Source organism: Ambystoma mexicanum, chromosome 13, assembly GCF_040938575.1.
Source record: "Ambystoma mexicanum isolate Mex_15411 chromosome 13, UKY_AmexF1_1, whole genome shotgun sequence".
NCBI classification, from domain to species: Eukaryota; Metazoa; Chordata; class Amphibia; order Caudata; family Ambystomatidae; genus Ambystoma; species Ambystoma mexicanum.
This window is the reverse complement of record NC_090938.1, coordinates 832,224,864-832,252,253: the sequence shown is the minus strand read 5'-3', so window position 1 is coordinate 832,252,253 and position 27,390 is coordinate 832,224,864. Positions and strand designations below refer to the sequence as shown.

At 49.3% G+C, this 27,390-nt stretch overlaps 1 protein-coding gene across 1 annotated transcript in view; it reads right to left on the bottom strand.

Moving 5' to 3' along the window:
- DHX16 (DEAH-box helicase 16) overlaps window positions 1-27,390 on the bottom strand; it is a 317,650-nt gene that overhangs the window by 253,551 nt on the left and 36,709 nt on the right. Inside the window, exon 2 of the mRNA XM_069635324.1 lies at window positions 26,307-26,580. Coding sequence (XP_069491425.1) covers window positions 26,307-26,504 — 198 coding nt within the window. The 5' untranslated portion in view covers window positions 26,505-26,580. The remainder of the gene's footprint in view (window positions 1-26,306; window positions 26,581-27,390) is intronic.

The window sequence follows — 27,390 nt, the reverse complement described above, 5'->3', positions numbered from 1 at the left end:
GTAGCTCAAACACAGAATAGCTTAGATTCCACCATCGGAAAGGGCAGACTGTTTGAAAATCGAGGTGCAAGGAGCAGGAACGAGTTCTGGAATGTAGGCCCACTTTCTGAAAGTGAGGTTTATGGTATTTTCAGGTCATGCATCCCAAAGGATGTTAGTTGAAAAGGACATAAAGGGTTATGATAAAGTGATCCCAGCACTGGAGGTGCACAAACTGAAGCATTGCCTGCACGGAAGAGTATTGGACTGGTAGAGGGGCATCAATGATATTTGAAGAGCACCAGAGGAGAGAAGAATGTAAAAAAAATGGGTGGAGAAAAGGTTATTAGTGGCCATATTATGTATTTGGGATAATGATTTAAATACGTTGAGAACTGCAGGATGTAAATATAAAGAAAGCAATGCTGTACGTCGGTTCCAGGAAGCCAGCAGAACATGGCTCCCGACACAGATTTTGTACACAGAGCATACTGCCAACATGCCCAAATCCAGTCCTCTTTTTGTGCATTCTGGATTTATAAAGGGGAAATGGAGGACTACAAGTCTCAGAATGCAAAAAAGGGACCAGACTAGCATCTGCAACAGAATCACTGAAGGCAAAAACAGGAGACAACATTATGCAAAAATAGCACCAAAAAAAAAAAAAAAAAAAAAAAACACATCATAAACTATTCTCAATATCATTGACAAATAAACTAGGAACAAAAAAAACAAAAAGGTCTACCAACACAGTCACACAAATCGAGTAGGGAGTTTGAAGAAGCCTAGGTGAGACTACGGAGGATAGTTAGTAACTTCTACATATGCATCGGGCACGGAAACCATTATGATAGCCAAAGAGCAATGTGTCCAAGTGACAAGTTTAGAGAAGTACCAGCCAGGCCTCTTCCCTGATGCCATATCGGATTATATTTTCTATTAAAACCAGTTGCCACACTCCCTTTTGGAAGAGCCTTGTGCCATCCACACCCCACTCCTGGACATCCTATGGGCCTCTCTGCAGGGGCAGGCCCACAGTTTGAAGACCACTGTCACAGGGTGATTAAGGAAGGTTGATTGTTGCATCAGTTTAAAGACTTGAATCCAGAACCTGGAGACACAGTGCAGCCAATCAGCTGCTGGCATGCTGAAAAGAGGCAAGGACCCATAGATCTCACTGGAGGCATATACCATCTTACGCTTAAAAGGGCAGAATCTCAAAGTATCAACACACACCACTGACACAGACCCAGCTCTACTGTCAAAGAAAACATGCTGTAATTAGCTGAAGCTTTCACCATTAGGCTGTGTTGGGTTCGATTTTCATTTTTATGCTAAATCTCCCTCGCCTGTGAGACCCCCAGCACTTTTTTCTGGACTTGTGGATTACTGTTCTATGTTGCTGAGTGAGTGGGACTGCCCCATTCTTTTACTCTTTTCATGGGTGCCCTTTTTATGACTCTCCATACTTTATTTTTGGAATTAGACTTTCTATAACTTTTTGCGAATCTGCATTTTCTTATTGCAGCACACAGCACTTTCTGTGCAGTGTTGCTGGGGTGTCCCTTAGGCTCCCCTTTTTGTTTTCTCTAGGGTTCCTCATGTGAACATCTGTTCCCAAGCGTAGAAGGCTACTTTTGATCCTTTCTACAATCACCGCTGAGGTCAGCAAGCCCTGCCTTATGTCCAGTGCTGTGGTGATGCATAGTATCCACTTTCTCACTGTTGCTGGAATTGGTCCATTACAATTACTTAGCAGAGCACGTGTTCTCAAGGGTAGAGATAGATTTGTATCCTCTACATTTTATTTTGTGAGTCCAGCACAGCAAACATTGTGTGGAGTGCTGGGGGGTTACTCTGTACCCCCTTTCTCACGGCATCTGTAACATTTCTGTTAGAGTGACAAGCTTACAATTATGGCTGGTGGCAGTGGACAGGTTCTACCAACTTGTGTGATTTTTTTACTCGCAGGCTGTTAAACCATCTAGAATGGTGGCTTCTTTCTTTTATCGCCATTTTTAGTGTGCTTGTCCTTTCTTTGTCCTTCTGCCGTCCTGGGAGGGGGGGAGGTCCTGGTTTGGTTTTTGTCTTCGGCAAGAACCCTTTGTGTCACCTGCTGGGGCTCCAGGGTTTCTGAAGACAGGAAACTAGGGAGGAGTCAGAAATGCAGCCCTTTGTCTTCTGGTATGCCTGACTTGAACTAGTCCTAACTGGGAGGCTGGCTGGACAGCCACCACCCAAATGTTTGAATGTAGCATGTGTGCTGATTGGCTGGGTTCCTGGATAAATGGTCTGAATCTGGAAGCTGAAGACAAGTCGACCACTGGAGCTGAATCCGATGAAGAAGAGAAGACAGCTGAAGCAGATTCCAGCGACCGGAGATGCTTTCTATGGAACTGCTGCCTGTGCTGACCCCTTCTTCCATGCGACAGTCACAAAGATGATAACTTCGAACATTAGACTGGTGGGACCAATCATTCTTAAGACGACCTCCAATTCAAGCCACCCCACGACGAGCGGTGACCTTCCTGGGCAGAAAACCTGCCAATACCCTGGGACCTCGAGGCAGAGTGCTGTACAACAACATCCCGTGAAAGAATCTCGCTGAAACTTCAGTGAACTCCAGGTGGACATCCAGAAGCAATATTCCACTCCTTGAAGTCCTCACCAGAGAACTGGCCCGAGATAACAAGTAAATTGATCAGACGACAGTTGCACATCTGGTACCTTGAAACAGTTAACAGTGGGATCTACGTAAAAATAACGAGGCTGAAAACACCCGATTATTTTAAAATCGAATTTCCAATATTTCCCCCCTGTTTTTTCACACTTATCTTTGAAAATATAAAACGGGGGGTTGGTGTGGGGCCAGCCCCCAGCCCCCCTCAAATCTATGCACCTTAATATATTCCATAACCCAACTCTCTATATTGATTTCAAAAAGATAAATCGCCCAAAAAATATCGATTCAAAACGGTTTTGTTGGACTCGTTATTTTGCAATTCGTTTTTTTCCAGGCGATACCCACAGTGTACTACCAACAGGGTTTTACTCGCCTTGAATAGCACACCGCCATTCTAAACGTGTAATACGGAGTTCTTACTGATCTTTGAAGTGCAGAATGCCATTCATAAGTTATTGCTAACCTTTGAATTGTGTTCCACTGTTCTAAAAAGTAACAGACGTGCAACTATCATTCCTGAAAGAAGAATAACTTACATATGTTGCAAAGTGCTTACATGTTAGGTTAGTAGTGCAATTGTATTATTCCTGAAATAGGATAACTTACATAAGTAGCCAGGTACTTGTAACATTGTTGGAATAGCTAGATTATTCCTGAAACTGAATAAGTAACATAGCTTATTACCAACAGGGTATACCGTCATTCTAAAAGTCTACTAATGTGGTCTTACTTCCCTAGACTAGCTTACTGCCATTATGTAACACTAGGTTTTCCTCACCTTGAACTGCATACTGCTCTTCTAAATGTAGCTTATGCTTTGCTTTACTTACCATAAGTATTGTGTTGGGTTTTTGTTTCTGACCTATAATGGTACTTGCCTTTCTAAAGAATTCTCGTTGCCCGTGTAAATATAAAATAAACCATTATTTTTACAACACACCACTGTATACGTGTTTCCTTGGACCATATGTATGCTACACGTTCTTTGTACCCTTCTACAGCCCTCTCTCCCTCCTAAAATAAGCCTGGCTGCTCTGTCACTGCTACCATAATTTCAGGTGGTACAGCCTTATACCAAGAGTTGGAGTTTCTGTATTGCCCAAGGTATGTCCCTTTGGGTGGACTTTAGAAAAGCAGTTGGGTACGGTGCGAGGTGCTTGAGACCCACAAGCAAACAGAATGGCTTTAAAATGCAAACCAAAATATATTGAGAAGAGATATTCTATAGGCACTTTCCAATGAAACCAATTTAAAGTAGTCCATTTATAAACACAAAAAGACAAATGTTCATATGCAACAGCAAAAGCAACCAATATCAACCCCTTGAACTGAATGACCAGTACGCCATGTTCCAGGGTGGTGAGTGGGGGAGGACATAGAGGTGACAGTATAGTATGATACAAGAGCAGGAATTGTGGAGTGGCGTTTGAGAGAGGATTGTATTGCAAGATTAGATGAGGAAGAGGGGTCCGACAGTATAGTACAGCAGCTTGCAAAGCCCAAGCGTTGTGGAGCACCACAGTAGACATTAATGTTTGGAGACAGGACTTTGCAGTAACTCGAGTGCCTCCGCTAGGCGGAGTAAGTGCTTGAGAGCAGCTCTGAAGGAGTTGATGGCAGGGGGATGGGGGGGAGGGGTTTGTGGGCCCATGTGTGGGTATTACAGTGGAGCGTAGCCAGGAGAGTGAAGGACGGGAATCTGAAGACATTTGGGATCCTGAGACTAGGCAAGGCTTTAGGAAAGAAGAGAACTGCAAGGGAAACAGAAAGATTGCAGCAGAGAGACTATGAATTGGTATTAAAAAGGGTCATGAAATTCCAAAGGGCACTGCATCAAGAAGCAGCATGTCTGGTGCGGTGGGTGGAGGGGCGGGAGGCAGGCAATGGAGAGTAGATCTCAAGAGGCCGTATCCCTGGTGCTGGGAAAGGGGTGCAGAATGAACAGTATAGGGCAGCGTGCCTGGTGCCAGTAGGGGGATGAGGAATGGATATCAAGAGGCTGTATTCTTGGTGCTGGGAAAGGGGTGCCTAATGAAGAGGATAGGGCAGGGTGCCTGGTGACAGTAGGGGATGAAGAGAGGATATCAAGACGCTGTGTTCTCGATGCTGGCAGGGGGGTGGGGAAGGGAGATCAAGAGGCCGCGTTCCTCGTGCCGGCAGGTCAGTGGGGAGCTACTATGGATAATGACGATGAAGACTACTTTGCCAGATGATGGAAGTAGTAAAAGGAGACCAGCCCAGTAGTTTTTAGTAGGAGAATATTTCATCCAGATAAATGCTTCAAAATAAATCTATACAAATCCCCATTATTGCAAATGTGACATTAAATCTGTAAATCAATATTTTAGAAGAGGCAAATCATTTGAACAATTGAATTTATACTGCACGAAAGATGGGGTATAAAGGTTTGGGTGCAATGTGACATTTGACACACACTGAACCTCATCAGATGAATAATCTTCACCATCGCCTGGGAGAGAATATGCAAATATAAAAAGAATGAAACCCCAATGTGAAACGAATTAAAAGTGTTTAACCTATAACATGCAAGTTCACCATTTACTTACCTAGAATAAATATTTTCAACGTGACAGTGAGGTTTGTAACCCAACTCGTTTGAGGAAGCATTAAAACAGATTTCCCGCCAGTACCAAATTATTTAGCCGTGCAAAATGCAGAAAATCACCAGCACCTGAAATAATACTTTTGCTACTGATCCTTGGGGGGGGGGGGGAGGGAACAGTAGTCCAATACGTACCTCTGGGGTCCTCAGATGATGGCAGAGCTTCAGTGTCAGGCTTCTCTTCTTGTGCTTCAAGACTCATCCCAGGGGTAGACACAGTAAAGGGGTGTGGGGGATGACGACCCTCGGGTTGTTTGGGGATCTTGGGAGCAGTTTCCAGGAGAATGCACCCAAGCAAACCTTTCAGTGGTGGCTCCCAAATTCAAGTTTTACTTGGCTATTCCCTGCCCAACACTCGCCACGTGGATTCCATTAAGGTTTTCCAGACAATTCAATTATCCAGCTTAATTTTAGCTTCTCCCATCTTTACCACCCTAAGTAGGCAAAGGCCATGACCACGTATGGCTTTAGCGGTTTCCCTATAAAGCAAAGGTGGAGTATAGAGCTACCCCTCCCTCTGGTGTCCAAACCTTGTGTCACCTATAACAAAAGTGCAGATGTGGAATAAATGCTGCACTAAGCCTAAAAAAACTCAGGTTACGTTAAAAATGTTCACATTTATCAATTTTTCATAGCACACAGTAAACAGTTTGAAATGATGAAAAAAGGGTGGACGTCGGTCAGGGAAAAAATAAAATAAAATTAAAAAAAATAATCGATAAATGCAGAGCTCCTTGCCAGGGGTACAGTCTAGGATTTTCAGCCACTTATGTCCATGGGTTCCGAGGAGCCTGGTTAGATGCTCGGGGCTGCCTTTACCTCCCTCCCTCCCTCCTCTGTTCACCCTCCAGCCCAATGCAGCATTTGCATCATCCTGGAGCCGCTACCAAACAGCCTTCCGCTTTTCCTTACGTGGAAATGCAGGACGGCTTCCCCAGAGCGCCAGTTCACTATTCCCAGTGGGTAATCCTGCATGTGTTGTTTTTATAAAAGAAAATACAGGTTGTGCGCTTAGTAAGGGGTTTGTGGGCTGCGCCATGCATGGCCATTGATTCACGGTCCTTCTGCTCTATTCTTGGGCCAACATCACCAAGTACAGTCCGCCAAACTCATGTTAATGGCTCAACTCTGGACACTCCAGATGCACTTCTGCCAGTTGAGTTACTTAATGAACTTCAGGCACCAGTGTTTCGCCTGCCGCTCTCAGTAGCAATACAAAAACCCAGTATGGATTTACTTACTTGCCTGTACCTCAGCAATAGCCTACTATTTCTGTGGTTGTGTGAACAGATCTGGGGTTTGGCTGCATGGAGGAAGGGGAGCTGAATGGGTGAGGGGGGACCGCAGTAGATCTAGAGAATCTTCAAGTGGTTGCAGCATGTGGTGGTTGTGGTCTGTGATGAGGCGGCACACAGGTTGTGGAAGTAGACTCCTAGTTTGCAGCCACAAGGGTAGGGTGGCACAAGGGGGAGGGAAGTGTGAAGATGTTGAGGCAGAAAAACACAAATGAGCGGGGAAGGTTTGGGGGTTGGGTGAGGAGGAATATCTTCTCGACAGGGCTGAGCATCAGGCAATGCAGGTCCAACCAGAAACAGATGGTGGACAGGCAGATGGCGATACAGGCCTGGAGAGAACGTGTGGGAGGGTGTCCGAGCCACTGAGGTGATGGGAGAAACCAAATATAAAGAATGCAAACTCACAGGTGGAGTTATGCAGATAAAAGGGTGTTCAAGATCCACCAGGGGGCGCAGAGATGTTCTAACGCATCTCGGTTAGTCTCCTCTGCTGGGCACTGTTTGCGGGACCTGAGCCACCCCCCCTCCCAACACCTCCAGAGTGAGGAGCTGGCATCACCCCCACCCCTCTAAGTGTGCCATGCACCCCTGGCCCAAATTTGAGCCCCCGTGGTGGAGCCGTTCGGGAGATCGTAGCCTCCGAGTTTCAGAGGGACAGAAGCCCCTCCCCCCCTGCGGCACCACGGCTCCGCGAGAATCCACTGCGAGCCTGGGCCTGAACGAGGCCTGTGGAAGGGCTGAGCTGTCCCGTTTGGCGGCTCCCCCCCCCGGCCTTGTGCACAACTGTGGAGGCGGGACGCACCCGGAGGCATCCGCAGCTGATCCGGGATCTGGAGGAGGCGCCACGAACGCACCGCGGAGTTGGAGGCCTGCGCGAGGCCCGAAGAACGAGGAGAAGGACAGAGCGTGAGGGCCCCCACTGGAGTGGGAGCTGCTTGGTATGTTGTGAAGGATGATCTGGAGTGCCAGGAATTGGCGACAGTAGTGTGCTGGCGCATGGACACCCACAGGCTGAGGGGCAACTTGGCGGTAAGGAGGTGCAGGCCGGGGCTGGACGACCTCCTGGGAATTGAAGGTGTCACGGGAGGAGGCGGGAGTGCGGCTGGGGAGAGCCCCTGGCATACATCAGAGCCCCGGAGTGGCCTTTGGCAGCGGGGTGCACCCTGTGTACCGCAGGTCCCAGCCAGACAGAACAAACACACGGGGCCCTGTCGGGCGAGGGCGGCCCCAGCGGACCACACTGAGGTGCAGACACAGGGGCCTTGGGATTTGTCCTTCCCGTGCTCAGCCTATGGAACAAACACTGCCACAGCTACGACGGGAGTGAAGTTAAGCGGTTTGAGGGGGGAGAGGTGAGGTGGGAACCCTGTGGGGGAGAAACCCACACCTACAGGAGTGCATTAGTCGGGGACTCGGACCCCTGTTGCTGGGGCTCCACTTCTCGCCCCTCGGCTGACATTGGTCCCCGCCCCCTGTGGCGTTGACTGCGTAGGTGATAGCGGGTCACCTTGGGCACAAGCTTTTGGGGGAAGCCCCCAAGGAGCAGGGATGCTTGGGGAGATTCTATGAACTGGAAGTTTCGCCGCACGCCCCCGACCCCCGAGTACCCCCTGAAATGGCGGCCCTGGCGCAGCATCAATCTTCTGATACAAGCACAGTCACCAGGGGCATGGCGGCCCTACTGGAGAAAATTAGAGGCTTTAGGGCGGACATTGCTCTACGTCTGAACACCTTAGATAAAAAGGTGGACAATATTGATGACAGGGTTCACGCACTGGAGAATAATACAGCTTCGAGCGACATCTTTGAGACACAATTGGACATGCGCCTGTCGGAGCTCGAGAGGAGAGAAGAGAAATGCTCCTTAAAAATGGACGACTTGGAGAATAGGGAACGCCGCTGTAACCTGCGTTTCCTAGGTTTTCCGGAAAACGAAGGCGAGACCCAAGCAGACATCATTAAGGCTGTCAATGTAGTAATAGGAGTGCTATTTGAGGGGGCCAACACCAACAAACCCACCATTGACGAGGCCCATAGAGCAGGCGCATCATCCAGAGGCCCCAGATCCGTTCTAGTTCGCTTTCATTACTTCTCCGAGAAAAGCAGGATCCTCGAACTGGCTCGCAAGAAGGGCTGGGTGGAATGGGAGGGGGCCCAGATCTCGGTGTATCAGGGCCCGTCGGCCTTCACCCTGGCAAGACGTCGCCTGTTCCCCGTTGACGAAGATGCTCCAGTCCAAGGAGGTCCGATACAGGTGGGAATAACCGTTTTCGCTCACTTTTGAGTTCGAGGGCTACAAGTATGCCCTGATCACTGAGGACGATATCCAGAGAGTGTCAGGCGAACTTTTAGACAATAAATATGGAGATTGGGGGGGGGGGTGCTTGGCGGCCATGCAAGCGTGAGCTAACTCTGAGAGGCTCCCACTCGATCCGGCCAACGATCCTGAAAAAAAAGCGAAAATAAACCCCGGAAGACCGAACAAACGCCAGGAAAAGGCATCGGAAGGCTCAGGGCACATACGGGAGAAGACCCGAGAAAAATCGGAGGTTGGAAGAGTGTAAGCGGAGAGGGAGAGAGGCGCGGCACCACCAACAAAATGGCGGGCGTGCAACACTGAGACCGCGACCCGCGTCCTGCGACACGGGGAAGGGCGGTGCCGGGAGATACGGCCGACCAACACCCAGCTCAGGCAGAACCGGAGTACCTCCCGAGCGGCCATCCACAGCAGGCGCTGGAGCGGGCGGAGACGCCGTGAAAAAGAGAGAGGCGGCCCACAGGCCGGACCGAAGAAGGGCCCTTCCCCGCTAGCGCGGAGGTGAGCAACAGCAACGGCCGAACCAGGACGACACCGGGACGGCACAGGGACGAGAGGCGGCCATCAGCATAGCGACGAGGAAGTGAACCAGAGGAGATACACACAGACGCAGTCTCCGGCCCAGTCGGCCGCCTCGAGACATTCAGTGGAGTGGCGGCACCTCCATAGAAGCTACGAGCCACAAATTGAGCTGGCACAACTGACCACCCGCCATGACACCAGGACAGTGACTAGGGGGAAGAGCCGCCCCACGAAAGAGCCGCCCCACGGTAATATAGACCGCACGCACCCACGGGTGTGCGGGAGGACGATACCGCAAAGAGACATGGTGGGTGTGCGAATGAAGTGCGAATAAAGAGGAAAGAGGCTCCTCAAAGGTCAACACACGCTGGAAGTGCGGGAGCGAGCGCGAGGATTGAGCTGAAACCACTGAGGCGCAACGCAGACCCCGACCAAGCGGGACCCAACGGCTGGCCGAGCCGAACAGGCGTCAGCATGCCAGACAAGCCAAAGAGCGGCAAGGGGAGACAGACGGTCATGGAGACATTTGCCCGCAAGAGCGATGACCAACAGCCCGAGGCGGATGAGAAAGGCACGCCAGAGCCATATGTCACGCAAGGAGAGATCAGGCAAGTGGAAAGCAGCATACTGGAAGCCATAGGAGCGCTAAAAACGTCAATAGAAGGCAAGCTGGATGCGGTGATGGTGGATGTGGGACTCCTCAGACAAGACACGAGGAACCTGGCGGAGAGGATGACGACAGTAGAACAACAAGTGCACAGTAACTCAGCGGACGTAACCACCTCGCGAACACAAATGTCAGAAGCAATAGAGAGAATCAATGTACTAGAACGAAGAGCGGAAGACGCAGAAAGCAGGGCCCGGCGCAACAACGTACGCATAGTAGGGCTGCCGGAGGGGGAAGAGGGCAGAGACCCCACGAATTACATAGAGAACCTCCTGATCCAAGAAGTAGGAGCTGAGACCCTGTCCCAGGGCTTCGCAGTGGAGAGGGCACATCGGGCGCTAGCCAGGAAACCGCGCCCAGGAGCACCACCGAGACCAATGATTGCAAAGATTATGAACTTCAAGGATAGGGAAAAAATCCTGACTTTCTCGAGGGAAGGAGGGAACATAACAAGAAATGGGGCCAAGATAACGATGTATCCAGACTATACGGCTCTCGTGCAAAGACAGAGAGCCCAGTTCTGGCAGACCAAAGAGCGCCTTCGAGCGGCAGGGGTGAAATTCATGCTGCTGTACCCAGCCAAACTTAAAGTACTACATAACGGGAGGACGCAGATCTTCGAGACAACAGCGGACGCCCAGGAGTGGATGGACCAACAGGGGATTCCGCAGTTGGCGGAGGGAGGCGAGCGAAACAGAAACCCCCCCCCCAGCGGAACAGAGAGTGAAGCCGGGCACGATGTGCGTATCCAACGCCACGGCAACAAGACAGTTGAGACACCCTGCTGTGAGACATTGAAATATCGAAATAGAGCGACCGACAGCCTCCAAGTTGAAAAGCCCAAGGTAATGAGAATTGCAAGGGGAGCACAAAACTCAGGGAAGTGGAACCGCCAAGACCCATAGCGGAACCCCAGTTAAGAATGTTTATAGTGTCAGTTTTGAGACGCTACGCCGCGACAGGCTGGCCCGAGGAGAGGAGGACGGCACCTGGAGAGCGGTGGGGCCCGAGCAGGGGGAGGGAGGCTGGGCGTTTGTTGTTGTTGTTGTTTTTTTGGTTAATAGTTATAGCAGTTGGCGGGATAAGGCTAAGCCCGCAAGGAAAAAAGAAAATCAGAAGGAGAAATAACAGTTGTCGCACACAAAGAATCAGTATGGACGACAGACACAGGGAGCAGTACCCACGAGCAAAGAGCTGGTGGGAAGTACGAAGTAAGACTGTCAACAACGAAATACAGCGAACAGCAGGAGAACCGACCCGCGGGGGTGGACGAACGGACTATTTAAAATTCAACAGGCAGAAGAAGGGGAACAAATCCCTGGCAGGAGCAAACCGAGAGGGTAAGACACTGAGCAGGCCCATGGGAAGAAACAGGCCGCTTGCGCGAGTCTTCACAAGGACCGGGATGACCTGAGGATTGTCACGTGGAACGTCAGAGGGATGAACGCATATGTCAAGAGGCTGAGGATATACACCTGGTTGAACAAAACAAGGACCCACATTGCAATGTTGCAGGAGACACACCTAACGGCCGCAAAACAAGCTAAAATAGAGAAAAAATGGGGGGGCCAGATGTATAGTGCAACATACTCCAATTACGCAAGGGGAGTAATGACCTGGGTCGCTCCTGGAATCCCATTCCAGCTCATCAACCAAGAAAAAGACGCGGATGGCAGGGTTCTGCTGGTCCATGGAATGCTGGAGAATCGGGAAATATGCCTGGTGAACACCTATGCCCCCAACCATGACGCGACGGCCTTCAAGACACTCCCACCCCGGCTGGCCCCGTACAGGAATGCAACGATGATCTGGGCGGGCGATCACAACTGCACACTGGACCCCCGGCTAGAAAGGTCGGACAATAAGCACAAGAGAGCGGCGCCACCAGCGAGAGCACTACGACAGATGCTAGACCAACTCGAGCTTGAAGACATCTGGAGGAAGGTACATGGGGAAGAGAGGGGATACACGCACTATAGTGCCCCACATAAGACATTTACACGGATAGATTACCTTTTCACGGGCAAGGAGACACTGGGGGAAGTTACTGAGGCACATATACACGCGCGAACCCTATCTGACCACGCCCCCCCTGCGAATCACATGGGAACACACACAGGAGAGCCCCTATACCCACGTGGAGATTAAGGGCAGAGGCATTATTAGACGGAGGTTTCCAAGAATACATCCAGAACGTAATAGACGATTATTTCAAGCATAATGCGGGTAGTGTGGGAAGCACGAGTACGGTATGGGAGGCCTTTAAGGTGGTGGTCAGGGGCGAGGCGATGGGGAAGACGGGAGGTCTTAGGCGAGAAACCCTAGCGCAACTAGATGAGCTGGAAGGGGAAATCGAGAAGGCCGAAGGGCAGGCGGGGGTGAGGGGAGCGGAACGGGGGAACCTCACCACCCTGCGACAGCAGTGCGTGGAGACCTGGGAGAGACTAGGGCGTCTTGACTATGGGAAATATATACAGAAGTTACACGCCGAAGGAGACAAGCCCAGCAGACTCCTGGCCTGGCTAACCAAACAAGAAACTAAGTGGGAACCGATCAACGCAATCCAAAATAGACAGGGAGAGGTAATAAGATCCCAGGAAGGCATAAATGAGGTGTTCTCGCAATTTTACGAGGACTTATACTCCAGGGTCCAGGAAGCGGAGGAGGGGGACCTAGAGGAAGCCCTCGCGGAAATCAGCCTCCCACAATTGACGGAGGAACAGGCCCGAATGTTAGACGCCCCTCTCACCGTAGAGGAACTAACGGAAGTGATCACCCAGCTGCCGACAGGGAAATCTCCGGGGCCAGACGGGTTGCCGGGCGAATTTTATAAACAATACAAAAACGACTTAGCCCCGAGACTGCTGGAAACACTAGAGGAGGCATACGAGAAAGGAAGACTCCCGGGTAGCATGTCAGAATCTATAATAGTCCCGATCCTTAAACCAGGAAAGCCACCTCTCGAATGCGGCTCCTATAGACCGATCTCCCTGATAAATCAGGACTCCAAGATCCTGACGGCGACATTAGCTAACCGCCTTAAAAGAGTGCTGCCCACCCTGATCCATACAGATCAGACAGGGTATGTACCGGGACAAAACACGTCCTGGAATCTACGCAGACTCCATTATGTCATAGAAAGGACAAACCAAGAGGGAGGGGAGAGCGCTGTAGCCTCACTGGATGCAATCAAAGCATTCGATTCGGTAGGATGGGACTGGCTCCTGGCTCCTGGGAACGCTCGTTCACTATGGGATAGGACAGGGGTTTGTACGATGGATAGAACTACTATACAAAGACCCGAGAGCGAGGGTCAAGACGGGTAGGCAGGTTTCCAAGGAATGGGGCATAGAGCGAGGCACAAAAAAGGGATGCCCCCTGTCTCCAATGTTATATATTTTGGCTCTGGAGCCGTTCGCAGCATTCCTAAGAACGGATTACAAGGACACGGGCATAGAGATAGACGGGGAAACACACCAGATATCCATATACGCGGATGATATACTCCTTTACATACAGAACCCACGCACCCACCTGCAGGACTTGCTGGAGGTGCTGAGCGCATTTGGTAGGTTATCCGGAATAGTGGTCAACAGAGAAAAATCCTCACTATTTCCCCTAGCAGGCCTACGCGCAATACCGACAGATCAATTGCCGCACCTAGGTATCACATGGACCCCGAACACCTTTAAATACCTGGGAGTAGACATTTACCACGACACCACGGAAACACATGCAGGTAACACGCAAGCAGCCCTAAACAAAATCGAAAACGCCATGAAATTCTGGCAGACCTTACTGTTGGGCATGATAGCCCGGGCGGCACTGCTAAAAATGACGGTTCTACCCCGACTTCTATATTACTTCACAAACATCCCATACAACATACCAAAGTCCTTCTTTAGACACCTACACACCATGGCGAGAACCTTCCTGGGGGGAGAGGGGAGAAACAGGGTGGCACTAAACACACTTCAAAGGAGCTACGAGTGGGGGGGCATCAAACTCCCAGAGTTTGAGTATTACTACTCCAATTTGTAGTGCGATGGCTGGGGGAAGAGATCTCCATAGACGCAATACTTTTTGGGCCAACACTCCGGAGATACTACCTGAGAGAACTCTTATGGATAAAGGCCGCCCAAGCCAAAGACCTTCCCAACATAATCCAGCTGGGCCTCACACTATGGAAAAGAGCCTGGAAATCACAAGGAGTACGAGACCCCTGCTCAAGGCATATTCCACTAGCCGGGCTAGTAGACACTCGAGTGGCCAGTCTGGCCACGTACAGAACACAATGGGAAGACAAAGGAGTAGCCCAAATAGGGGACCTGTGGCGAGATGGACAATGGGTCGAATTTCAAACTCTGGTAGACAAACAGGATATGCACAAGGGCCAATTTATCCTGCATAATAGCCTAGTCTGCGCGATACAGAAAAGGTGGGACACCATGCCAGAGCCCGAGGACGCTGACGGAGCACTGGACGCATGGTATGACGTTTCCGAAGGTGGACACACCATATCCAGACTCTACGAGCAATTGCTGGGATTCACTAACAAAAAGACACTAAAAGCACGAACGAAATGGGAAGAAGAACTTCAACAACCCTTTGAGGAAGAGGAATGGAACAAAGTCCTCTGGTACACGAAAAGGGTCTCCAGGAACGCCAGGTTCAGGCAGCTGCAACTGTATATAGTGCATAGAGCATACTTAACTCCCAAGAGAATGTCGAGGATGGGAGATAGACAGGCCCGGTGCTGCCCGCGTTGCGGAGCTGAACAGGCCGACATGGTGCACATGTTCTGGTCGTGCCCGCAGATAACAGACTTCTGGAACATGGTGAAAGAGAAGGCGTTGACAGCAGACATACACATGCCAGCGGGATCGCCAGCATCATACTTATTGGGCCTGTTCCCAAGGGGGCACCGGCAGATGTCACATGTAGCAAAAATGAAAGACTTATTGACAATATTGGCGAAGCGCCGCATAGCGATGGCATGGAACAAGAGCGAAGGCCCCTCGAAGGAGGGCTGGTTGGCCGACCTACAAAAATGGACAATAGCAGAGACGGCAGTCTGGACGAGAACCACACAAAGGGGGGAGAGTAACAATGGGGCCAGATTATTGGCATGGAACTCTTTAGTACAAGACCTGCTCGGCAACAGAAGCGGGGATGACACGAGCGACCCGGGCAGCTCCGGTAACGAAGACGTTGGCCCGCCCACGCCGGAAGGCACCACATAATTTAGAGAAAGGAAGAACTGAGGGGAGGAAGGCCAGGCCGAGGCCTGCGCAGACACTGAACAGTGCAAATCCTGCTTGGGAAGGCCAACATATATATGCACAGACGAGAGTAGGGGACACTCCCAGTGAGAGGAGGGAGGCTGCAGAGGGACTGGTCCCTCTGCCATAAATGCGACAACTGTTGGAGCCACGCCTGAGGAGGCGACGGAATATGAACATACTGCGGCGGCCTTTGAGGGAGGGAGGGGGGAGGGAGAGGGGTGGGGGAGTTGGGGAATGCGTTCTTGTTTTCTTTTGTTTGTTCTTTCCCTTATTTATTATGATGTAAAACAATAAAAAGAAGTTCAAAAAAAAATATGGAGATGGGGGAGCAGAACCGCGAGAGATCCCCGACAGGCCCAAAAGGGAACAAAGCTCCGAAGGAAAGGCGCAGAGTTTGAGGCCAAAGGAAATTTAGGAGAGTGGCCCCAGCTTCCCCGGAACTTCCGAGCAACTGAAGCGGACTCCTGGGGGTGGGGGGGCTCGAGTTGTTGTTTATGAAGAGTTAATGAGTCCGGAGGGGGGGGGGGAGATAATGGTGGCCTGGCCTGGCCATAGGATGAAGCCATGGAACAACTAGGCAATCAGGTGGGGGGGGGGAGGGTGATGCGTGGGAGTTGGGTTGCGGGGGTTACAGTGTTGGCGCACCAAGTTTTTTGGTTTTTCTCGCCCCCCGGGCTGTCTCGAGCTGTAAGGGGGTTGCGAAAGCATTTGGGGAGTAACAACGCTTGCTATTCTAAGAAGGGAGCTATGAGCCTTTACCTGTGCTTTAATGGATGATTCACTCCAATTCTTGACAGTGGGGTCACTGAATGTACGCGGGCTTAACTCGCCTACAAAGAGGTCGCTAATTGTGAGGGAATTTGCGAGGCTGCGGCTTCACTTTCTCTTTGTGCAGGAGACTCATTGGATTCGGGGAAAGGAGCCTAAGCTCAAGGCCAAAACCATTGACCATCCCAGGCAAAGAAGCGGGGAGTAGCTTTGTTGGTTTCCCCCGGGGCCCACTTTGTGTTTAAAGCCTCAAAAGCAGACCCGGATGGATGGTATCTCATGGTAAAGGGGGAGGTGCGGGGCCGCTTGTTCACATTGGTTTGCATATATGCTCCGAATGAAGCTCAGGATACCTTCTGGGAGTGAATGAAAGGGATAATGTCATTTTCTGAGGGCAACCTACTGGTGGGTGGTGATTTTAACATGGTTCTCTGCCCCGAGAGGGATAGGAAGTCTGATAATCCCTGCCCCAACATCCGTCTCCACAAGAAATGGCGTTGGCCTTCCAGGAAGTGAATGGGGAACTGGGCTTGTGTGACACGTATATACCCGAGCGGGGCCGGAACCCCGATTACACATTCTATTCAAAGCCACATGCTGTTTTGTCTCGTATAGACTACATCCTGGTTGACTCCACGCTGCAGGGAGAGGTCTCAAATTCGGGAGTGGAGATCGTCCCTTGGACGGATCACAATATGGTAAAGATTAGGATTGGCCTTCCCTCTGCCCCGGCAACCGGATCCCGGTGGAGGTGTAATGACCTCCTCCTGCAAGACAAGGAGATACGCCAATCCCTCCTAGCATCCATAGAAGATCATTTTACCCTCAATGATAACGGGGAGGTTGGTACTATGGGAGTGTGGGAGGCGTTCAAGGCAACTATTAGAGGCACCCTGATTGGTATAGGGTCTGGGAGAAAAAGGGAGAGGGGCCGGGAGGAGAAGTTGTTAAAGGAAAAGATAGAGGCTATCCAACCGGGGGGGGGAAGTTGAAAACACAGATGTTTCCCGGGAAGTGGGAGGAGCTGCAGAGGTTGCGTTCTAAGTTGGCGGACCTCATGGTGGGACAAACGGAAAGGAAGCTCTCGTTTCTGAAACAGAAATACATGGAAAAGGGGGAAAAGGCGGATAAGATATTGGCCTGGAGACTTTGGCGAACTTAGGAACAGTAGGAGGGTGAATTTGATTCATACCCCGGAGGGAGACTCAACCGTAAGGGATAGTAAGATAGCAGAACAATTCAGGCTATACTACGAAAAATGTTATTATTCGGAATATACGGGGGATGGGAATGACGTTGACAGCTTCCTGGACTCCCTTCCAATCCAGGGCCTTCTCCCTGACAAAGCCGATTCTCCCGAGCATCCCATTTCCCCGGAAGAAGTAATAGATACCATATCCTCTTTAAAGAGCGGCACTGCCCCGGGGGATGATGGTTTTACAGTTATGTTCTATAAGACCTATAGGTCCACGCTTGCCCCATTCATGGCTAAGATGTTCAATGCTGCACTGGATCAAGGCACCCTCCCACCCACGATGATGTCTGCCTTAATCGTAGTCCTGTCTAAAGAAGGCAAGGATCCCTCCTATTGCCAATCATATCGCCCCATATCCCTCCTTAACACCGATGTTAAAATATTGGCCAAGCTCCTAGCGAATAGGCTAGCGAAACTCCTCCCTACCGTAGTACATGGTGATCAAGTGGGTTTCATCCCGGGACGCCAGGGATCAGATAATATAAGAAAAACTCTCGACCTTATGCACGGGGCATCTAGACAAGGGGTGGAGGGGTACCTCCTCTCGCTAGACTCAGAAAAGGCCTTCGACCGTGTCGAGTGGCCTTACATGGGCAGGGTTCTCTGAAAAATGGGTCTGGGAGACAACTTTTGTAGGTGGGTCGCAGCACTATATAATGGCCCCTTGGCGAGAGTACTGGTCAATGAAGGCACTTCAGAGCCCTTTTCCCTTTCTAGGAGGCACCCGGCAGGGATGTCCCCTGTCGCCCCTATTGTATGCGTTGGCAATGGAGCACCTGGCCATAGCGGTTAGGAACGACCCGCAAATCACGGGAATACGGTGTGGTGATTGTGAATTTAAACTCTCCTTATTTGCAGACGATATTCTGGGCTACCTTACAAACATTCAAGACTCCCTACCCCGGTTATTTGATCTTGTGCACAACTTCGGCTCCTTTTCCGGGCTGAAGATAAACGCGTCCAAATCAAGCATCATGCCCATGGGTCTGGGGGATCGAGACATCGGAGGTGACGCCGACATTCTGGGGGTTAGAATAGAAAGGGAGTTCACTAGGTACCTGGGCACCACCATCCCCAGAGATCTATCCCAACTATACCAGTGTAATTTCCTGGGGATCCTAGCTCAGGTTAGCAGCGACCTCAGACAGTGGGCACCCCTCACGCTTTCCTGGCTTGGGTGCATGGTCACGGTGAAGATGAATATCTTGCCCCGCCTCCTCTACCTCTTCGCAGCGCTTCCCGTTGTGATACCCGAGACCTTTGAGGTGCTTCAGTCCCGTGTCCTCCAATTCATTTGGAACGGCAAGAGGCTGAGAGTTAAAACCTCCACCCTGACCCTCCCAAAGCTTTATGGTGGTTTTGGTCTCCCCGACTTCCGGCTCTATTATAAAGCAGCCCAACTCCAGGTGATGTTGGAGCATACGAGGGATGACATGGGAACATATTGGACATATGTTGAGGACATTCACACCCACCCGAAAAAAGTTAGACCTTTTGTGGGCCCCACCTAAAGCTCTCCCCTTTCAGCTCAGAACACATCCTACCCTGGCAGCCCTGTGGGCAGTATGGAAGCCCAATAAGGCTAATAAACAGCTGTCTTCTTGGCCCTCCCCTTTGTCCTCGCTCTGGGGGCTCCCCATTGACCTGGGCTCTAGGGGCGTTTCCGAGACACTCAGGCCTGGTCAGACATGGGCTTGGAGAGGGTCTCTCAGCTCTCACGTGAAGAGAGCTTCATAGAGTATGACAACTTGATCGAATCATTAGTTGATAGACCCCCCACGGTCTTTGAATACCTACGCTTGAAGGGGATTTTGACCCACCCTCGATGGGCCGACCAGCTTAGACGCCCCCCTCACTCCTTTTGAAAATATCCTGGCCAAAAGTACAACTCGAAAGGGTTCCTTGTCTAAGTTTTATAGTGTTTTGATAACGGCAGACCTAGAGGGTAGACAACCCTTCAAAAACATATGGGAAGAAAGGCTGGGCATGACATTGGATGACCACACTTGGAGGGCTGTCTTTAAATGCATCTTTACGGGTTCTCTGTATACCGCTGCCATGGAACATAGCTTTAAAATCCTCCACTCGTGGCATCGCCCCCCCGGCCCTGTTGTCTAAGATGTTTACAGATGTGTCCCCTTTTTGCCCTTGGGGGTGTCACCAACGGGGAACCTGGTTTCACATGTGGTGGGGTTGCCCGGTCATACAGGTTTACTGGTCGAAACTACTCAGCTGGATTAAGGATATCGAGGGGTTTAGCCCGTCCCTACAACCGTTGGAAATTCTACTGGGCACTCCCATGCCGGAGACAGAATCAAATGTTTTCCCCAAGTCATTGGTGCCATGCTGTGAGCGGGGAGGCTGGCACTCGCCCAAAAATGGAAGAGCGCCTTGGCCCCTTCCAAGGAGGAATGGCTCTGTAAACTGAGGTCGATTTTTGTGTATGAAAAACTTACTGCAATAACAAACAATACTATGACTGATTTTGTACAGCAATGGACAGCAGTTCTTCTCCATGATGATTGTATTACCATGCGTTTGTAGAATGAATACTGAGCTGCTCCGATATGGTACGCGATTTCACAACCCCCAAGGACTCGTGATGCTCCCTGTTCAATTGACTTTCTGTTGGACCCCACTGTCTCAAGTGGTACTCTTAACAATCATGTGGTATGCAAGGGTTCTCCCCTAAGTTTCAATAATTTGCAACACCTCAAAACTTGGCATGTTGATTTATTGGGGGGGTGGGGTGGGAGGGGTGAAATGGGGAAGGGAGTTAATGTATAAAAGAGAAAATGTCATTGACGATTTGGTTTATTCAAATGGTTTTGCTGGTTGGGTTGGCTTTTACGCCCTACCTTATATGTATATTGTCAATAAAAAAAACAAATTAAAAAAAAAAAAGGTGTTCAAAGGAGGGACTTGAGAGAGAGTCACAGAAGGAGGGTGTGTGATGAACCCAGCAAGATCATCACTACAAACACTGTATGGGCCTCGTCTCCTGTGGCCATGGAAAGTCAGCCGCTACCTGCTCCTGACCCTGGGGGTGTTTTCATGCGGGAGGATTACGGGGTAGCGGACTCATGCCGGGGAACTCACCATTCCCCTATAAATCCTCAACGGAGAATGGCTTATTGTAAAACAGAGCACCTTAATATTACACACTTTCCTATGGACTTCAATTCACATAATGCCAAAAGTACTGGGAAGAAGGAGAGGCACTCCGAGGCAAAAGGCGAGGTCTAGTCATTTTCAATCAGAGCACCTGAGCAGGATATTTAAAGCCCAGGATAAGACCAAGCTGTGGTGGTGTTGTTGTTGTGAAGAAGATGAAGCAGAGGAAGAAGCAGTTCATGGCCATGCGGGAGGCGTAATAGAGGGAGCTGCCACAGAGAGAAGTATGCCAGTAGAAGTCACCTCAATGGGTGAAGGCCAGAAGAAACTGCAGAGTATGCGCAGCGGAAGGCGGCGTACTGAGAAGCCAGCTGTGAAGGAGACGCGCTACCGAAGCAGCATGAAGCAGACTTAGAGCTGCCATTGCTCCCAGTGACCGCCGCGCAACGTAAACAAGGCTCGCAAAGCGGGATAGAAGGCAGACGAAACTTCAGAAGCACCGCTGCGAGGCTCGACAGCTAGAGAGGCTGCCGCAAAGAACCGGCAAGTTGGCAGAGACCGATTGCTGATACCAGCGTCCTCCTTGCAAGAAAGCTGTCCCACACTAAGGATTAAGAATACCAAACAATTGCTAAATTTAAGCAGAAAAAAAAAAAAAAAGACTTGGGCATAATCCAAAAGGGGAAGGTTGTAACCAGCAGTACCTAAAGGCAGTCAAGAGACTTTGGCCAAACTACCAGTGGGGGCCTCTAACGAACATAGTCTATAGGCAAGCCGCTACAGGCAAACCAGATCAAGGCAACCCCTGGGAAAAGCTAATAAACAGCATTACCATCAGCCAAGATGTTGCGAGACCCCTAATGGAATCGTCAAAGCCCAAGACCCCTTTAAGAGATATCATTTTGGGAAAACGTATACTCACATTGCCAACAGTCAAGAAATTGTGAAACCACGCCAAAAGATTGGTGTGGAGAATATTGGAATCAAAGGTTGAAGTTAGTGGTAGAAGTTTTCTTCCTGGGAGGCAAAGTATACCAGGAAAGGGCTTATAGTAGTTAGTCCTGGAAGGCGAGTGGACCAGGAAAGAAGAGGATGATTTATTGATTTGATACATTTGAGGCAGAAAGTGAATGAAAGAACTTATGTGCTTTATCATTTGTTGAGAAGAAATATACTGAGGCAAGTTGTTGTTTGCTATCCGGACAAAAAAAAAAAAAAGAAAAGAGTTTGACAAGAAGATGTTATTTTGAAAAAACTGTTCTATGATAAAGGCAACCATCCTTACAAGAGGGATATTGTGGAAACGATTGAATTGTTTAACTGTCAACCAGTTGTGGTATAAAAGGACATTTGTTGTTTCTCTTTGGTTGGAAAAGACTTTTGTATTTCTTGGAACGGAACTGTCATTTGATTATTCCTGGATTGATCTAGGGAAAGGGAATACAACCCTGGTCGCAAGGAGTACTTCCAAGAACAGTTTGAATTATAAGACAGTTTCGTTAAACTGAACTTTAGCCAGATTTTCCTTGTATAATTTTGTTGTGTACACTAGTGTGGGAGCCAGAGATAATTTTGACAGTAGGTCAGTTTTCTTTAGTTTGCTAGGTAGAGATCTCTCTATTAGGTTAGGGAATTGCTAGGTGTTACTCCAACCCTCTTTTTACTTTGAATAAATGACAAACTTTGAGAAAACTTTACCTTTGTGTCCGTCTCACATGTTTGACCCCTCACAGGTGTCTCTAGAGGTCGGTGGGCACCACAATACTGTGCAGGCTGATTTCGGAACATCAGAGCTGAGCAAGATGCCAGTCACACATGGTGTACAGGAGGTGGCTTGGGAAGCATGAGGACAGAGGGGACGCAGATGTCATGAGCAGTGGTAATAAACTGGAAGATGAGCCCACAGGTTGTTTTGGTGGTGCACACTTTCAGAAACTGAATTTCAGCAAGAGTCAGCCATGGGATGAGAAGCAGCTGGTGAATGGACTGCATACAATCCTGTCAAAGGTCTAGAATGGAGACGATGGTTTGAGGCGCAGGGGTTTTTAATCTTTTTATTTTGTGTGGGCAAAAAGGGGCAGGTGTATCGAACTGGGCACACAAAGGCCTTACTGTTGGAATTCTGTAAATGGGGGACTAGATGGTAAAGAAAAGACCGGGAGGAGGGAGAAGAACTCTTACATTAAGTCTTGTGGAAGTCCTGTTGGATTGATTCAAAGCTACTGAAAGTTATTTAGCGTATATGGGGTAGGGGAGAAAAAGACAAAAGTGGTAAACCGAGCTGTAGTTCACATCGCACCCTACAACTCAGACTAACCCTCAAACTGCCATGCAGTCACTGCAGAAGGCCCGCTTCATCAGTGTTATGTATTCAACAAATATAACTTTGGGCTGGTATGCTTTTAGTTGGACGATGTTATGTGGCGTTTTGGTGCATTATTGTACATGGGAGATGTGTGTGCGACTGGATTAGTTTCCTGTTGGGTACTGGGATGTGTTTGTAGAGTGTTTTCTAGTTTGCAGTGTTTTTCTTTTTCGGGGGGGGGGGGGGGGTTCTGGTTTGTTTAGTGTTTGAGGACGAGTATGCAGAATATTAGAGAGTTTTTAGTGGGCAGTCTGAATTCTTTTTTTCACATGATCCTTGCTGTAGAAGACTTGCAGTATCTGTGCTTCAAGTTTAACATGCATGATTCTGTGAACTACACACATTGCACAGTCACCTGGTCCTGCACTGCCTGTACATTAAACACACACAATTCTGTGTGCATGGTCCAGAATACAGAACACTTGCCAAGTGTCAGAGCTGTAGGTTTCAAACAGTGTGCATAGCACACAGCTTCTTGAAAACGCTTATTTCAGCAGGCACTACGCACTCACATAGTGAAGTGCTGAAAAAGGAATTAACAGCAGCAGCAGCACAAAGCAGCAGCAGCACAAAGCAGCAGCAGCAGCACAAAGCAGCAGCAGCAGCACAAAGCAGCAGCAGCAGCACAAAGCAGCAGCAGCACAAAGCAGCAGCAGCACAAAGCAGCAGCAGCACAAAGCAGCAGCAGCAGCAGCACAAAGCAGCAGCAGCAGCACAAAGCAGCAGCAGCTCAGTATCCAGCATCACACAGTGAGCAGGGGCTACCACTGAAGATTTAGCACATAATGTGCCACAAATGAACGTTCCGCAATGTTAGGGAGAATTCTCAGAAATGTGCTCATTCCCTTCTACCTTAGAGACCCCCAGCTCATTTTGCTGGACTATACGACTTTTAATTTCTACCCTGGAGAGAGTGAAACCTTTTTCCCACTCGCTCATGTAATTTTATGTGAGTTGGACTCGGCACCAGCTTTACATTGTGACACAGCACCTTCAGTGCAGTGGCACAGGGAAGTCTCTCAGATTTCCCCAGGGTTTAGATACCTTCTCTGGGTGAAACTACTGTTTCCCAGACCAGTGAAGTGAAATTGATTTTAATTACATTTTGTAACTTTCTAGAGCCAGCACACACTATCTTACAATAGTGTGCTGGAGGGGTTACTTAGTATCCCCTTGGTTTAGTATCTCATGTAACATTTTTATGTTACCCTTTCTACAAATAATGGCTGGTGGCAGTGGTTACCTTTTTCCTACCATTGTGTGTTTTTACCACGGGCTGCAATTGCAGCTGCAGTAAAGCACCCATGGGTGTCCATTTTGTCAAAATGGCCCTGGTCTTGTTTTTTCACCATTTCTTGTTGGAAAGTTCCTTCTTCAGATTTACTCTGCGCGTCAAACCATGTTTGGTCCCTTTGTTCGTTTTGTCTTTGGCGGGATCCCGCCTCTGGCTCCAGCATGTCTGGCAGGGGCAGGATTTGAGGGAGGTGCCCGAAACTCCCTGTGCTTACTCCCCTTGGTTACAGGAATGCACCCAAAAGTTGATTGGCTGGCTGCCTGTCCTTGGAGGACAGCCACCCTGCGGTGTGATTGACAGCTAGGCTGCGAATGAATGAGAAAAACCTGCATAAATAGGTGAGGCGACCACTGGACGAAGGAATCCGAAGAAGAACTTGGAAGAGACGCCTGCTGCAACTCCTGGACAGTTGGTTTGCCCAGTGAAGCCCTGCTGCAGTGCCGAAGCTCTGAATTCGCCTCGATTAGAGGAGCCCTGCAACCGACGACTTCTCCTCTTGGGTTGGTGGAACCAATCAACCCCAAAGCGAACTCGTCTGGACATCCTCTCGGAGCTGGCTGTACTTCCATTACTGCTACAGGAACTGTATGCCAGGGTGAGGAACACCAGAACTAAGTGTCTAATTTTTAAGTCGGACCCGAGCTACAGGAAGATCCTCCGGACTCCCTGAAGCCGGACTAAACAAGCCTGAGCCACCTCAAAAAAGTACTAGACCCCAGATGCGAGGAAAGTCCATTAAGGTAGTCGCGAACCGCAGTGGTGCTATTTGCGAGAGCCGCAAGGAGCTGAAACCGCGAAGTGCTGCTGATCTTAAGTTTGCCCATTGCTGCCACCAACCTTCCATTCGTAGTGCAGGAGTCCCCAGACGTCCTCCCTCTTGTCCCCATGACTGAGGCCCAGGAACACAGGATCTGCAGACCTACACAGGAACGGAAGCCAGCTTGACTCAATTTCTTCTAACCAAAGGTACTGTAAAACTAAGGAGACTTGCCTCTTGTCGTGTAGCCTGGCTAGTTCTCAGTTGAGACTTGTCTTGGTTGCTTTTGCAGAGTTGCTTTCAGCTTTGCCCCTCACAAGCCTCCCAGCTTGTGGCCCTACAGTGATTTCATTTTCTACCAAGATTTCTAAATCATTGTGCAAGACGGTTTCTTACCTTCAAGAAGTGCGTCAGCTCACCTAGAATTTTGCTCAACTAACTTTGTGCTTTAACTATCCCTCAACAAAAGTCACAAATTAGATAACTTGTGGGGGTCGGAAAGGGTTCATTTACTTTGCATTGGAGGTTTCAAAAGTACTTACCTGCTTAAGAATGTTTGTTAAACATTGTTTAATTCCCTCATCTCTCTCTTTTGACACTCCACTCGGTATTGCTCTAAATGTGCCAGTGATATATCAATGTCTACAGTGTCCTAGTTATTTAAGTCACCTCAGGGTGTAGGAATTGTCTATGTGCCATCCCAAATAGGTATCTACTGGTTTAAAGAAAGAGTGTGTCTTTTGAAGTGCATTTCTGTGTTACATATATTTGCTCCCTTCTAAAGAAGGCGTATTCAACTGAGTGTTAAATAAGTGAATTGTTTAATCAAGAAACCTTGGGTATAAGTGTTTATTTGAATAACAGTCACTGTGAAACCAACCCTACAGCTCACATTGACCCCTCCTGAGATAAGCCTGGCTGCTCAGTCACTCTACCAACTTGTGTAGTACAGGCTTATACCAAATGTTGGGTTAACTATTGCCAAGAGGACAAGGCTGGTGCAGACTCCCACAGGGTACTGCATACAATCTTGCCTAACACGCAAGTGATGCAAACTGTAGCGTTCTACTCTGTTACCCCAGACCCATTATGCTTCACACATTCCCAAAAAGCACAGAATTAATGTTGCAAAAGTATTGGTATTATGGTTTAAGTTGCTCGTTGAGGTGGACGGTGTGAAAGAAAAGTAGCTGCTGGTAGCTGTTAGCATCAAGCAAACAAGGCTCTTCTAGGTTCTGCAAGCAGGATCTAGATAGATCCACAACCTTGATCTGGTTTATCCAGTGCCACCTGAATGACCCGTTGTGTAGATTTCAGAGCTCTTCGTGCATGCACACTCCCTCCTGATTTCATGTGAATTGTTATGGGCACGGCATGCTTACCTTGTCCCAGAGCTCCCCGCAGAAACGGCGCACCTTCTCGTCCACGTTCAGAGTGCCGGTCTCCTGCAGTCTCCTTGCCAGGTCTTCGGGACCGCTACTGCGCCGTGCCGTCCCCACAAGGAACTGTGCCACATGCCGATCACTCAGTCCCAACAAGGAGTGCAATTGGTCCTTCACCCATGCTTCTGCTGCCTCCATGGTACCAGCCAATCAGCAGCCTTCCGTTTGTAGTCCTAGGCAGTGCGTGTACCTGTTGCCCAATCCGCATCTAGCCCTGAAATAAAAAAGTCCAAGTGACCACCAGAACAGCCAGAAACACATGGGCGGACAACAAAAGTGAAGATTTTGCACAAATCAAGAATCAACTCCTTATTTACATTGCAGTGCATATTAGCCCAGAGCTTGCTGCAGTTTCCTCAGGCCCCCCACATCACAGCTTTGCAACCACTAGTCTCCTAATGTTTCGGACCAGAGATGGGATTTCTTCACCATCTCATGCATGACTTGAGAGCTCTGCCAGTTACCATGGATTAAACATCAGCACATTCATCTCAGTGCCCTTAGTGGGCAATCCTATGTGTTCAAATCTTTTTCTCTCCAGCAAACAAGTACTACAACAGTCTCCCCCAGCCCCAATATTACTTCTATGCACTCAACAAGTCCTCAGCATCGCCGTGCCTTCTAGCATCCATTTCCCCTACAGAGACAAGGCAGACTGCATTCCAGTGAACAAAAGTTCCTTATTAGAATATTGAAATACAGTGGCGACCTCCCCCCCCAGCCTTCCCTTGTACAGGACTTATCCCCTCACTCCTCAAGTCACCTTCAAACACAAACCGAGCATATGATCATCACACTAAATAAGCAATATACGCGTTTCACTACCTAAAACGATTCAAACACTTGCTAAGATCCCCCAAAACTAGAAGACACATGGAGTAACAGATCAGCCGTTGCTGCCCTGTTTTGCCGTCTGAAGGCTTCAGACCAGAGGCGTTTGCAGTGCACGGCACACATAAGAGCTCCACTACAGTGTTATCGGACCCAACAAGTGCCTATAATCGTTTAATGCGTGTGATTTACC